Here is a 15,151-nt window from a genome sequence, read left to right on the forward strand (position 1 = left end):
TGTATGTGCATTTTGTCAGTTTCAGTTTGCGGGTCACAGACACGGTCGTTAACCGAGAAGCGAGTGAAAAAGCCACGCGCTTACCAAATATCTATGGGAAGACGGACGTTCAGAATAGGTCGACAAGACAGACTCGGGAGTGAAGAGATAGGGGGGGAAAGAACAGGGGGCAGAGGACGACAGCTAAAGAGAGGGCAGCAGCGGGAGCAGCAAGACAACATCGCAGAGTGCTTTGTCCCAGTGAGCCCATAACAATTTTGACTTGTACCAGGTAAGGCCCACTGAGTTTTTCAGAAGCGACCTGGCCGCAAATCATAGCTCAACAAAGTGGCTTATCACGTGCAAATACATCACAGCCAAATACTCTAAACGAGTGTTGATTCTAAATGTGGAGGGAAAAACCGGAGGATCCCGGAGAAAAAAAACAAGCGACCACGGGGAGAGAGAAAGCAAACTCCAAATATACATGTGTCAGGGTCAGGATCGAACCCACGACCTCCTGTTCACTCGGCGAGGGTAGTTAACATCTTACCACCGTGGCACCCTATAGTACTTCACGTGGCCTCAAAGAGCACACGTGGGCACGTGTCCATGCGTGCATCTCTGTGTGTCTGTGCCCGCGTGTCTGTGCGCGTGCGCGCGTCTCACCATGGCGGAGAGCACTCGGCTGACGTGGACGGGGTCTCCGCGCTTCTTCGTGTCCGCTGCCAGATCCTTGAGCGCCATGTTACTTTTGTCCAGGATCTGGAAGCAGATGTCACCCAGGCCCTGGGCGAACTGCGCAGGGATGACAGCGAAACGTCAGCCGCGGCCAACGCCATCCGGCATTGCCAGCGGCACCATCAGACCTACGCGGCCGGTGGCACGGTCACTTTCAACATCACCGCCGTAGTTGTAGTCGTTGCCATGTCCAGTGCGGTGAGCGCGTGTGCTGCATGTGTTTTGGTGAGTAAGTGGTATGTTTTTTTGTGGCCGTGTTCGCGTGCGTGCGGTGCATCTGCCGGCCATCTCAGTCAGTCAACCCACGGCACCTGGGTCTGTCCCGTGACCTACTGCCGGCGAGCCGTCGATACTTCGCGTGGCCTCGAAGTGCACCTAGCCTGGCACAAGCGCCGTGGTGACGTCACCGCTACTTAGTGGATAATGGGGGTTGTTGTTGATATCATTGTGGTTGGTGTGCTTGTACACCTCGGAGGAGTCCCATGAGATGGAGGAGATGGAGTGAGTGTGCGTAGTGTCTGTGTTTGTGCTGTGGGTATGTATAGTGTGTCTGTGGGTGCACGATATGTGTGTGTTGTGGGGAGCGGTAGTGCAGCGGTTATCGCGCTGCGCTACGAACGGCCAACACCAATGACGACTAACTGAACCAGTCCTAGGCCTCCCCTAGGTCAACTCAGCCTCAAATGAGTACCTGGTGCAGCGTGTAAACATCGCCACTCAAGAGACAAAGGCGGCCGGGCGTAGTACTGGCCACCCACCCCATCGTGTGCCGTGCTCGGCATTCATAGGTGCAACTACGCTAACAGCACTCGCCCCAACAGTCTGTTCAGGCTATACGGGGGACCTTTGTGTGTGATGTGGGGCAGTGACACGGGCCCAGCGGCAGACCTTATTGGTCATCTCGGTGCCCTTATAAATCTCAACGTTCATCCTACAAAGTCCCATCACAAGGGAGAAACACAAACAAATAGACACAAGAAAATTGTTGCCCGTATTGAAACGGCTGTACGCCGTATGGACCTGAAACACTCAATTTCCCTGTACAAGAATACGGGGTAAACCGTGTGGTTTGACACGGTATGTGAATGCGCCATGAGACTCGGTGAGGATTTCATTGGTAAACAAGCACAATATGAATTATTATATGTGAGCAGTGCAGCCCCTAGCCCAAAACACCACATGTACTCAATTATTGTTATTCTTGGTTCTTTCGGTAAAGTCACGTAGAAGGGAAACAATAAGATAATAAAAATATAAAACAATACAATTCTCACGACGTTTCAAATTTTCTTGCTGTGGTTTTCACACCTGATGATGACTGCTTGTGTTGCAGTCGAAACGTCGTGATAATTTTATTGTTTTATATTTTTATTATTTTATTGTTTCCCTTCTACGTGACTTTACCGAAAGAACCAAGAATATGAATCCCTGCAGTCACGAAAGCTTTAAATCAAAATTGAATTACTGTTGTAATTGTCGCAATTGTTGTTGCATGAGACCTGGGAGAAGTTCCATGGGACGGAGGAGATGTAGTCGTGGGAGCCCACGTAGATCTTTCCAGTCTCGTTGAGAACGTACTCGGAGCGGAGGAGGTCATCCTCCATATACACGGCGTCGTCTGCAACATCACCGCACAGACACGACACAAAGGTCGCCCGTGCACAAAATTATCATTATTATTATTATTATTATTATTCTCGAGTACACTTTCATTCGTGCCGTCATTCTCATGGCACGCATGTGGCAACCGTCGCTCAGGAACGCACCGCCGCTTGTTTCTCATCTCTTCTTCCACGGACGCGGCTTGTGGCGGTGTCACGGCTACGCACGATCCCAACCGCGTGGCCTGCGGTGCCATTTTCTCACGCGTTTTTTTTTTTGTTCAAATTTTGGTTCCAAATGACGGCGGGCACGCAACGGGCCTCTTGGTATCGTGCGACGTCATGGGTTCTTTCTCTGCCGCCCGCTCTCGAGCGAAGCGGGCGGGCGGGCGGGCGGGCGGGCGCGTTGCACCCCGCGGTTAGTTCACGACCGCGGCAATTGACCCGGGGGCGGCCTGCCAGAATCTGAACCACGAACCCCCGCAGCAGGCACCCGAACGTTCCACCGGCGGGTCGCGTTGTCGTCCCCCGGTCGGCGAGCCCCCATCACAGCCACCGGCTGGTGGCTGTCGTGGGGGCCCATCGACTGCTCGTCGTGATGCGCCGAATTCGGGAGCGGGGAGGGGGGGGTCGCCTCCGGCGGGCCCGCTCACCTTTGCACCAGACGTTGAAGAGAAGAACGATTTCCCCCAGGGGGAAGCAGCGCACCGTGCTGTCGCCGCCCTTCGCGAGCCTCGTCTCCAGGAAGGCCGTGTAGCGGCCAATGGGGGCGCCGGCCGGGGTGGACGCCTCGAGCAAGCTCCAGGTGTGGCCGCTGCCGTGTGCGGTCACGGAGAGCTCCCCCGCGCTGTCCGAGGATGCGCGCAGGAGAGTGCCGTCCTGCTGCGAGGGGCTGGGGCCTACGGTCGTTTGCAGGCCCAGAAACGGTTTAGGAGGGGGGGGGGGGGGTCAGGAGGGGCGGCAGTGATGTTGCCGAGTGGAAGCGCGTTTGGCCCTCCTGGTTGCGGAGGATCTCGGTCAGAACAGCACGGGGGTTTAACACAATCAGATTTTTTTTTTCAATTATCCTGGAGAAATGCGATGAGCTACGAAGTTTTGTTTTTTTTTTGACAGATTTCGAGTTCGGGGTGGGTCAGAAAAGTAACAACGACAAATATGAAGCTACAGACGAGCAGATTGAACGACGCGCACAGCGGCGTGTACAGCGTCACAATCTCTCAGCGTTATGTTATCCACACCGCCAGCTCAAGGGGACTGAACGTGACTTTGCTCGCCAGTCACAGGTTTGAACTGCAGTGGCATGCGGGTACGCGGTTAACTGATGGGGATGGTACGGGCACACAGGGGCACACAGACAGTGGATAGTGCTGGTCAGGATACTCAGACAGGGGCAGGGCTGTCAGGGGTACACCGCAGTACACAGACAGGTGATACTGCTGATTTGGGTACACCGAATCAGAATACTTTACTTATACTGGAGGAATCCGATGAGCTATAAAGCTCTTTTTTTCACACATGTCCAGTAGACACGCGGGTACCTAGGCAGGAACAGGGCTTGTAAGGGTACGCAGGAGTACACATACGGGGATTGGCGCTTGTAGGGGTATGCGGACAGCAGAATGTTCAAGCAAAATCTTTGGGAGCCACTGAGCCAGACAAAGGTAAATTTCAGTTTCATTTATTTGGAATAACCCTGTGAGCCATTCGGCTCTTGATTTAAATGCGCACCTAGAAACCCATACGGTTTACCCGTATTCTTGTGCAGTGAAATTGAGTTTTCAGGTCCAAACGGTGTACAGCCGCTTCAAAGCGGGCAAAAAAAATTGTTGTGTCTATTTGTTTGCGTTTATCCCTTGTGATGGAACTTCGTAGGATGAACGTTGAGATTTATAAGGGGCACGGGATGACCAATAAGGTCTGGTCTTCAATAAGGTAGGGCGCTGATAAGGGGGTTGACAGGTATGCGAATGTGAAAAATGAAACTTTTCACGCAGAAAATTTAAAAAAACGAGACAACAGAAGGAAGGAGGAAGGGAGACATTTTGGCCGCACTTGATGGGGACGGCAGCTGTGTCATCGTCGCGCCAGAGCGGTGAAGCATGCTCGAGTGACCGTAATCAACGGGGGAATGCCTTCATCCAGCAGTGGATTGTCACGGCGGATTGAACAAGCTGGTTATCGTGAATTTGCAGCGGTGGTATTATTACCGTTGCCACTATTCCGCATGTTGGGAGAGCCTCGCCGTGTCTCAAAGGCTCGCGGTCAGGGTGGCCCTGCCAAGTTTCCGCAGTAGGTGGCGCTGCTGCCGCGACTGTGAATTCCCAACCGAGTGATTTGGAGGTGATTGTTCAGCATTGAGGTGTTTTGCAGTGGCATTGTTATCGTTCTTACTATTCCGCTTGTTTTGCTCAGGAAAGTCTCACTGAGTCTCACTCGCGCTCAGGGTGGCCCTGCCAAGTTTCTGCAGTAGGTGGCGCTGTTACTGAGTTCCCAACCCAATTGGTGCTCGACCAGATGACGCCAAAAGGCGTACAGCTGATCTGGTCGAGCACCAATTGGGTCGAGGCTCAAAAGAAAGCCGTCCCTTGGTGTGGACCAATCAGTTTCAAGGCCAATGCATATATTATCATAGTATGTTTTTTGCTTGCATTTTTACTGCAGGTATTGTGGTTAATGCAGACATGAATCCTTGTAAAAAAAGGTTTCAGTTTTGTTGCCAGAAAAAAGGGGAAAAACCCTATTATTATATTTTGGTACTGGCAAAGGAGGTCTAATGATGGAGGTGATTTATTGTTCAGCATTGAGACGTTTTGGCCAATCGCGGTTATATTGTGTGGTGGGGTCGGGGAGGAGGAAAGTTAGCTACGGGGGGGGGGGGGGGGGAACCGGAAAACCCGGAGGAATCCAAATGTATAACAGAGAAAGAGAACACACAAACTTCACACGCGTGAGCGTTCCGTTAAAAAAAATATCTAATATTAGTAATTCGAATTATATTCTTGGTTCTTTCGGTAAAGTCACGTAGAAGGGAAACAAAAAAATAATATTATTTTATTGTTTCCCTTCTAGGTGATTTTAATAATAATATTAATTTATTGTTTCCCTTCTACGTGACTTTACCGAAAGAAGCAAGAATATGAATCCCTGCAGTCACGAAAGCTTTAAATCAAAATTTCATCCGAATTAGTTGTAAAAAGAAGAGGCTCATAGTGAATTGGGGGTCTGTGGCGTTACCTTCTGGGGCCTTTATCCGCTGCTGGATGAAAGACTATCTACGGCATCACAGACAGCGCACAGGGTCTCTGTGTGAGGCTGTCGGTACAGGTGGTGCATCGTCCAATCATTTCAGTCAGTCGACCCATGGCACCTGCTGGGTCTGTCCCGTGACCTCCTGCCAGCGGCCGTTCGACACTTCACGTGGCCTCAACGTGCACCCAACCTGGCACAAGCGCCGTGGTGATGTCGCCGCCACTTATTGGCAAATTGCGGTTGTGGTTGTTGACTGTGGTGTAGTAGTTAGCGCTACGCTGCGCTGCGAACCCGGCTACCCGAGTTCGATTCCCGCTCACGGCCAATACCTGCGACGATTTTCTGAACCGGTCCTGGGCCTCCCCTAGGTCGACTCAGACTCAAATAAGTACCTGGCGCGGTGTGTAAACATCGCCACTAGGGAGACAAAGGCGGCCGCGCGTGGTTCTGGCCACCCACCCCCTCGTGTGCCGTGCTGGCCTTCGTAGGTGCTCGCTAACAGCACTTGCCCCAACCAGTCTGTTAAGGCTACACGGGGGATCTTTGCCTTTGCACGAGGGAGACAAAGGCGGCCGGGCGGGGTCTTGGCCACCCACCCCCTCGTGTGCCGTGCCGGCCTTCATAGGTGCTCGCTAACAGCACTGGCCCCAACAGTCTGTTCTTGTGTACGAACGAGTGTCTCTTAGAGTGAGTGTGTCTCTGTGAACTCTCTCTAGCGCCGTGTCTCTGCGACGGCGTGTCTCTTTAACACCGTGTCTCTCTCTGACACCGTGTCTCTCTCTCTGACACCGTGTCTCTCTGACACCGTGTCTCTCTCTGACACCGTGTCTCTCTCTGACACCGTATCTCTTTAACGCTGTGTCTCTCTCCGCGACACCGTGTCTCTCTCCGCGACACCGTGTCTCTCGCTGACACCGTGTCGATCTAACGCTGTCTCTCTCTGACGCCGTGTATCTCTCTGCGACACCGTGTCTCTCTAACGCCGTGTCTCTCTCCGCGAAACCGTGTCTCTCTTTCTGACACCGGGTCTCTCTCCGCGACACCTGTCTCTCTCTGGCACCATGTCTCTCTCTGACGCCGTGTCTCTCTCTGCGACACCGTGTCTCTCTCTGCGACACCGTGTCTCTCTCTGCGACACCGTGTCTCTCTGACGCCGTGTCTCTCTCTCTGCGACGCCGTGTCTCTCTGACACCGTGTCTCTCTCCGCGACACCGTGTCTCTCTAACACCGTGTCTCTCTCTGACACCGTGTCTCTCTGACACCGTGTCTCTCTCTCTCTGCGACGCCGTGTCTCTCTGACACCGTGTCTCTCTCCGCGACACCGTGTCTCTCTGACACCGTGTCTCTCTGACACCGTGTGTCTTTCCGCGACACCGTGTCTCTCTGTCACCGTGTCTCTCCGAGACACCGTGTCTCTCTCCGCGACACCGTGTCACTGTAAGGCCGTGTGTGCGTGCGCGCGCGCGCGAGAGCGAGAGAGAGAGCGCGTGCGAGCCGAGCGCTGGTTTCTCACCCGTATGCAGTGCCAATGCGATGGCATCATTCCCGGGGTTAAACAGCCGTCCTCGGAATTTGACGAGGAGCTGGAACGGCTGCCCCCTCCGCAAGAACAGACGGTCTTTCTCCACCGCGAGAGCCTCCAGGTGATGCGCCTTCTGGTTCGCCACCTCCAGCCTCTCGAACGACTCCAGTTCCAGAGGATCTAACGGGGCAAAACAAAGACAAAGAGTCCCCCACACACCCATGTAGCCTTTGATGGACTGCCGGGGCAAGTGCTGTTCGAGAGGCCTCGCGTGACGCAGTTGTTTTTGCGCCGATTTATATTCGCTGAATGGGACCTTTTTGTTGCTCGTATCAAAGTACGAAATAATAGTAACATGTGTTTATACTCTTTGGTTCTATTGGGTAAAGTCACGTAGGTGAGAATAAAATGACAAAAAATCACGACGTTTCGGCCACAACACAAGCGGCCTTCATCAGGTGAAGGGACGAGACTGTCTGGAGGACAGCGCTGGAGTGAGAGAAGCCACGCTTAGATCACGACCTTTAAGCTGTGTGAGAAGAAAACAAAGCGCCTTGACAAAGGAATTAGCATAGAATTTAGCATTGAAATGGCTCATTGAAATAGCTAAGTTAAAGTATACACATCCGCAGAGGTACCCCTTGACAAAGGAATTAGCATAGAATTTAGCATTGAAATAGCTGAGTGATTAGCTTGAAATTGGTCACAGAAATAGCTATGTTAAAGTCAGAGCATATACATTCACCGAGGCACCTAGTACTAATCAAACAGGAGAATTTAGCGAAACACAACCACGCTCAGACAGCGGACCTTTAAACTGTGTGCGAGAAAACAAGGTGTTCTGACAAAGAAATTAGCATAAAAATTAGCATTTGATTGGCCGATTTTAGGAAAGAGGTGGTGTACGTGCCGGTGGACTTGCAGTTTGGCGCGGGGGGGGGGGGGGGGTGTTTACCTATTGATGGTGTGAAAAGAGAATTTATAAGATCTGCGAAAGTTTGGGGTACCACTACTTGAAAAATATACTGTACCATTGAAATCAGTTTAATGTTTAGTTCGATTTCGAACATCTTTCATGTGTTTACCCTTTCTGTCACTAAAACAGGATGTGTTGGGATGTTCAAACACCAAATGTAAAACTTTCTGCAAGGAATCAGTGACTGCATTAACCACGCACAGTGCTTGTGGTGAACACGCAAACATGCACGTGGCTCTGATCATAATGCGCGCGTTGCCTCTGGCACTGATTGGCCCACACCAGACACAGCAGCTTTCTTCACGGCCTAGTATCACCACCAGTGTCAGACCAGAGAACAACGCCGAAAGGCGAAAGGATGACACGATTCCTTGCAAAAGGTTTTTGTTTGGTGCGTGAATATCCCAACATCTAAATTTCGATTTAAAGCTTTCGTCACTGCAGGGATTCATATTCTTGGTTCTTTCGGTAAAGTCACGTAAAAGGGAAACAATAAATGATGAAATCGTAAACTATTTAAATAATTAATGCTTACATTGCTTCATCATAATAAATCCCTTCTGCGTAAATTATTTTATTATTTCCCTTCTACGTGACTTTTCCATTCTACGTGATTCATAGTCTTGGTTCTTTCGGTAAAGTCACGTAGAAGGGAAATAATAAAGTAATTTATAATAAGTAATTTATAATAAGTAATTTATTATAAAGTAAGTTATTATTTCCCTTCTACGTGACTTTACCGAAAGAACCAAGAATATGAATCCCAACACCTCTCGTTTTATTGCCAGAAATGGTAGAAACAGCTATTGTTATGTTTTCATACTTTGCCGCTTCCATTGCTGTACTTCATTTGAATTAGATTGTTTTGCTTTTGAGCATTTTTGGTGAGCCAGCTCGCCGTTTCCCAACGAGACTCATTCTCTGGTCTCTGGAGGTCTCGCCTGGTTACTCAAATAACCTTTGACCTGGCTACGTACGGTGCGAAAGAAGTGTTACGGACTTACATAAGGGGCAGCGCCACGCCCCCCCAGCGCTGGTGTTTATACACACCGCACCAGCTGCTCGTTTAAAGCTGAACCCACCTAAGTGAGACCCACGACCGGCTCAGAAATGTTTCACCGATGTTGACCATGAGCCGGAAGCACACTGAGGTCACCGGGTTTGTAGCAAAGTGCGCCACCCACTGCACCACCACTTCCCACTTAGACCCATCATCAAAGACATGCTTACAGACACAAACACCTATAGATTCATGGAGAGCCGTAGACTCTCACACAGATCCATTGACTCTCACAGAGACCCATATACTCTCACAGAGACCCATAGACTCACAGAGATCTGTAGACTCTCACAGAGACCTGTAGACTCACAGAGATCCATAGACTCACAGAGACCCATAGACTCACGGAAAACCACAGACGCTCACAGATACCTGTAGACTCACAGAGACCCATAGACTCCCACAGAGACCCATAGACTCTCACAGAGACCCATAGACGCACACATAGATCTGTAGACTCGCATAGACCTGTAGACTCACAGAGACCCATAGACTCACGGAAAACCACAGACGCTCACAGATACCTGTAGACTCATAGAGACCCATAGACTCTCAAAAAGACCCATAGTCTCACAGAGACCCATAGACTCTCACAGAGACCCATAGTCTCACAGAGACCCGTAGACACTCACACAGATCCATTGACTCTCACAGAGACCCATATACTCTCGCAGAGAAGCATAGACTCACAGAGACCCATAGACTCACGGAAAACCACAGACGCTCACAGATACCTGTAGACTCACAGAGACCCATAGACTCTCACAGAGGCCTATAGACTTTCACATAGATCTGTAAACTTACATAGACTCAAACAGATACCCATAGACTCACAGAGAACCATAGATTCATTCAAAAACCCATAGATCTGCTCCAACGGTCTACCACCGTCTGTTCTAAGGTTGACTGTTCCCCGAGGTCGCCAGACTCGAGGAGACCACTCCAATGCCTGTCTCAGCAGTTGGCCCACCTCCATCCTGCAGACGTATCCCACCCAGACCTGTCCCACCCAGACGTATCCCATCCAGCTCAACCGTGTTTGCCAAATCTTGCCGTGTGTGCATGTATGTATGTAATGTGTACACATATTTTTTTGCATGAGTGCAGCATGTATATTGCCAATAGTGTCTCTCATTCATTTCAAAACAGCTCACCCGTACTTCCACCCCGATCGCTTTCACTTCCTCTCTTGTTCACTGGGACACCGATTAGCATGGTTAGCTACGTAGAGTGCGAAAGAAGCTCAACATACAGAAGGACACACTCTGGTAGAATATCCTAGAAGCTCAGCCGGTATTTTTGCCTGGTCAACGCTCGGGTGCCGGGTGCGGGTCCACGATGGGGGAGATGTATCTGGCTGCTCTCTGGCGAGATGTCAACTACCTCGCCTGGTATACAGGAGGTTGTGGGTTCGATGCCGACCCTGACGCCCGTATGTTGTGAGTTTGCATGTTTCTCTCTCCGTGGTCACGTGGATTTTTCTCCGGGTCCTTCGGTTTTGTTTTGTTTTGCCCTCCGCATTTCGAATGAACATCACGCGTTTTAGAGCATTTAGCTGCTGCTATACATTTCAACGTGGTGAGCCACTTTGTTGAGCTATCATTTGTGCTGGTCAGGTCGCGTCTGAAAATATAGCTACGTAGTTGAGTGAGCCTTCCCCTATAAGATATAAAGGTGCCCCACCCCTCCTCCCTTATGATTGATAAAGGTTCCGGTAAATTAGCCACCATCGAGTAATTGATGTAGCCAACCAAATAATCGCCCCCCCCCCCAGCGCTGGTTCCTGAATATGTGTACACACGCATTATGTCTGCCGTGTCATTTCCCGCTGAGCAGGCATTGTGTTAACTGGAGGAAGGGGAAGCTTGACCAGTGGCGATAGATGACCCAAGAGGAAAAACACAAAACACTGGGAAATCCCCAAACTTTCTTTGGAGGAGGGAAAAACTGAATTTCTCCGAACTTGCATTTCTCGCGAAGTGGGAGGGCGTAATAATAATAATACAAAATATTAAAAACAACAAAATCCGTCGTAATCGAAGGGAGAATCCAGGACAGGATTTCTTGGAACGAGTAACACACTGCCGCAGCGGTGGTGTCATTGAGTTGCCATTTAGAGGTCGCGAGATGGTGGACGACCTCGCCTGGTATACAGGAGGTCATAAGTTCGATCCCGACCCTGACGCCTGCTGCTGTATATTTGGAGTTTGCGGTGTCTCTCTCCCCGTGGTTGCGTGGACTTTTCTCCGGGTCCTGCGGTTTTCCCCCTCCACATTTAATAGCATGCATTTAGAGAATATATTGCCGCTAGACAATTCCACACGATGAGCCACTAACGTTGGGCCATGATTTTGTGGCCAGGTCGCTTCTCAAAAGGAGCTGCGTAGTTCAGTGGGCCCTCACTTAGTACAATATAAATGGGAATAAAAAAAACGGGGACACGATTCTTAAAACTTCCCCGCCCGCAATTCCGCCTCTATCCGCCCCGACAGTCTATTGATGGGTGCGGAAGCGCTGTCAAGTTGACGGGCTGGTCGTGTGTCGTGGAACAAAGCGTGGGTGACTCCCACGCGTCTTCCAAAACCGTCCTGAAACGGCACCACGTGAGAGTAGCCTCCCAAGAGTCAGCTATGGTTGAGGCATACTCTTTGGTTCTATTGGGTAAAGTCACCACGTAGGTAAAAAAATAAAATAACAAAAATCACGACGTTTCGGCCACAACACAAGCGGCCTTCATCAGATGAAGGGACGAGACTGTCTGGAGGACAGCGCTGGAGTGAAAAAAGCCACGCTCAGATCGCGACCTTTAAGCTTGTGCGAGAAGAAACGGAGCGCCTTGTCCAGCGCTGTCCTCCAGACAGTCTCGTCCCTTCACCTGATGAAGGCCGCTTGTGTTGTGGCCGAAACGTCGTGATTTTTGTTATTTTTTTTACCTACGTGACTTTACCCAATAGAACCAAAGAGTATGGATCCTTGCAGTCACGAAAGTTTTAAATCTACTATGGTGGAGGCCTCTGCCATCACGAAGTCGCGCGAGCGAGCACTTGCAGGGGCCGCGCCTTTACCGCCGACCTTACCCGAGATTCCCGTTCGCAATTCCATCACACGCTGATGTGAGCCGAGGGCCGGGAACTGGACTTCACGGCGCAATGCGCTAACCGCTGCCCCGCCGCTCTACTGCCATCTCCTGGTCACAGCTCGGTAGCGCCGTGCCTACAACACCTGGCAAGCAGCTAGGGGTCTTCCCATCCAAGTGCGGTGTGAATCAGTCTCGAACCCCTCCTGCTGAGCTTCCGATGTGATGGTGGCCGGGGATGACACGGGCAGAGTTAATTTTAGCTCCCGTGATTGCAAAAAAAGGAAGCTGCGGCGAAATCTTTAACCATTTTAAATTAATTATAGTGTACTGTATAACCCTTAACGCTTCCTCATGACTGTACAATTAATGCATATGCAACATTCAGTCTCGTGTGCCCCATATTGGGCGCCGCGGTGCAGGGATGTTAACTACCTCGCCTGGTGTACAGGAGGCCATGGGTTCGATCTCGACCCTGACGCCTGCTGCTGTATATTTGGAGTTTGCGTGTCTCTCTCTCTCCCCATGGTCGTGTGGTTCTTTCTCCGGGGTCCTCCAGGTCTTCCCTCCACATTTATAAACACGCATTTAGAGTATTTGTCTGCTATGCATTTCCACGTGATCAGCCACTTCGTTGAGATATAATTTGCGGCAAAGTCGCTTCTGAAAAACAACTACATAGCTCAGTGGGCCTTACCTGGCAGAATAAACCAACAATGTTTAGCTTACATTAAAGTCAATCGGCCCATCGGCTTTCCAGAACAGGAATGCCTGGCAGCAAACTCTGAACGGGATTCGACCTTCTGAGGTCTCATCGGCAGATCCAGTCTTAGTTAAGCAAATCCCCGCTGGATTACCAGACGCAATTGTTGTCGAGAGCACTCCATCCGTACCACGGGGTCCCGTTTAGCACAACATTTGATTCCGCGCACACCAATGTCGACACGATATTAGGTTTCACGATACATTCTAGATTTGAAGATTTCGTGACTGCAAGGATCCGTACTCTTTGGTCATTCCGGTAAAGTCACGTAGGTATGAAATAAAATAAATGAAATCACGAAGTTTTGATTGCAACACAAGCAATCGTCATCAGGTGGGAAAACCACAGCAGGAATGTTTTGTTGTTGTTGTTGCTGAAGTGGCAGAGAGAGTTGCCGTGGTTAGAGGTTAAAGAGCAAGAAAGGATACATTATATTAAAAAAAAATTGTACGATGCGATAGCTATCGTGATGTCGGGTCCCCATAGATGTGTAAATTATGTTTCGCACTGCTATTGCCCCTGCGCTTAGCTGTACTTCCAGTGGGAATGAGGACGGCTTGATACGTCTCTTACGCTGGAGCTCGCTCAGCTGAATGTTGCCCCAAGTCTACGTGTCGTTGCAATCTGTTAAGCGTTAAACTCATCGCTCTTATCACTTGCTCGTTTCCCCAGTCTAAAGCCTGAGCAGTCTCAAGACACATTGTTCAAGAGGGTCCTGCCGAGGTTTCGTCGCAAGCGAGAGGGTAACGTCGTTGCCACTGCTGCGTGTGATTCCCAATTGAGTAATACGCATGTTGAACTTTCTTTCGCACCGTACGTAGCCAACCGTGCTAATCGGAGGCGCGGAGGAATGGCAACAAACTAAACACAAACAACAACAACAACACAATAAAACTCAACGCAACAAACTAAAAATAAACAACAAGCAGTCCTAAAGAAATGAGACATTTCAAGTGTAATCTTTCAGCATTGGGATATTTGGACCGACACCACAATGCCGCTTTGTTATCTCTAAAAACTTTGATTCTTCTCATCCGCTGAGCTGGTAACTTCTCCGAATAATAGCAATGATGATGATGTTGTTAGCTTGGAACGTTGCGCCGCCTCCGACGCCACCACATCGTGCGCTCGCTCTCGTAGAGAGAGAGAGAGCACACCACTCGGAGTCGCCAGAATGAACCACAGACGAGAAGCAGCGATACCAACGATTGCCCCCCCCCCACCCAAGCTCTGTGGTCCTCTATATACCGAGGTGTTCTCGGTCAAAGGAAATAGGAGCACCCGGAGGAAGAAAAAAAAGCCATGCGTGCGAGGGGGAAACGCTCTATCCCCATGGAGACGGATCACATTTCTGCTGTACCACCTCCTTCTGGCGGAGCCGAGCCACGGGCCATAGGGAGTTTTGCGACATCTTCGTGTGATCCACCAACCCTCGCTGCTGCCTCCGCCGGTGCTGGATTAGAGGCCACATGCGTAGCCACCACAACCGCCCGGCTGAATCCGGATTTAACGGGGAAAGGGCTGCTAATGCAACTTTAATTATGAAATTAGAGCTACGTTTTGTACGAGAAATTTAACAATTTAAAATACGAACAAAAAAGCGAGCCGAACCAAACGAGCCAAATAAACGGACACGTGATCGCACGAACAAAGACAAAGATCCCCCGTGCAGCCTGAACAGACTTTTGGGGAAAGTGCTCCGAGCGAGTAGCTGCACCCATGAAGTCTGGCACGGCACACGAGAGGGTGGATGGCAAGCAACACGCCCGGCCGCCTTTGTCTCCCCAGTGCTGATGTGTTAACCGCACCAGCAAACTCATTTAAGGCCGAGATGACATTAGGAGCGGCCCAGTACCGGTTCAAAAATTCGCCACCGTCATCGGACGTGAGCGGGAATCGAACTCGGTTAGTCGGTTTTGTCGCGCAGTGAGCTAAACAATGCGCCACCGCTCTTTGTCAACACACAAACATATATGCATTCACATGCAGCCTTAAATATTTACAAATAAGGGTCAGGGTTGAGATAATGGTTATTATTACGCTTAGTGTTAGTTCTTATTAAGATTTGCGTTCGGGGTATGAACAGGGTTAGAGTTTTTGTGAGAGGACTAGTATTATAATTATGATTAGGATAAGACATGGGGTTTCCCAAACGCCACTACGCGCCGTTTCTACCAATTTACG

General features: G+C 50.2%; 1 protein-coding gene across 1 annotated transcript in view; it reads right to left on the reverse strand.

Moving 5' to 3' along the window:
- Positions 1-15,151, reverse strand: part of LOC116956041 (protein-glutamine gamma-glutamyltransferase 2-like) — a 32,588-nt gene that overhangs the window by 16,639 nt on the left and 798 nt on the right. Inside the window, exons 2-5 of the mRNA XM_032977466.2 lie at positions 7,084-7,272; positions 2,975-3,220; positions 2,220-2,338; positions 649-777 (exon numbers count right to left, since the gene is read on the reverse strand). Of these exons, the coding sequence (XP_032833357.2) occupies positions 649-777; positions 2,220-2,338; positions 2,975-3,220; positions 7,084-7,272 (683 nt within the window). The remainder of the gene's footprint in view (positions 1-648; positions 778-2,219; positions 2,339-2,974; positions 3,221-7,083; positions 7,273-15,151) is intronic.

This window comes from Petromyzon marinus, chromosome 63 (assembly GCF_048934315.1).
Source record: "Petromyzon marinus isolate PM22_M1 ecotype Great Lakes invasive population chromosome 63, UKy_Petmar_22M1.pri1.0, whole genome shotgun sequence".
Classification (NCBI taxonomy): Eukaryota; Metazoa; Chordata; class Hyperoartia; order Petromyzontiformes; family Petromyzontidae; genus Petromyzon; species Petromyzon marinus.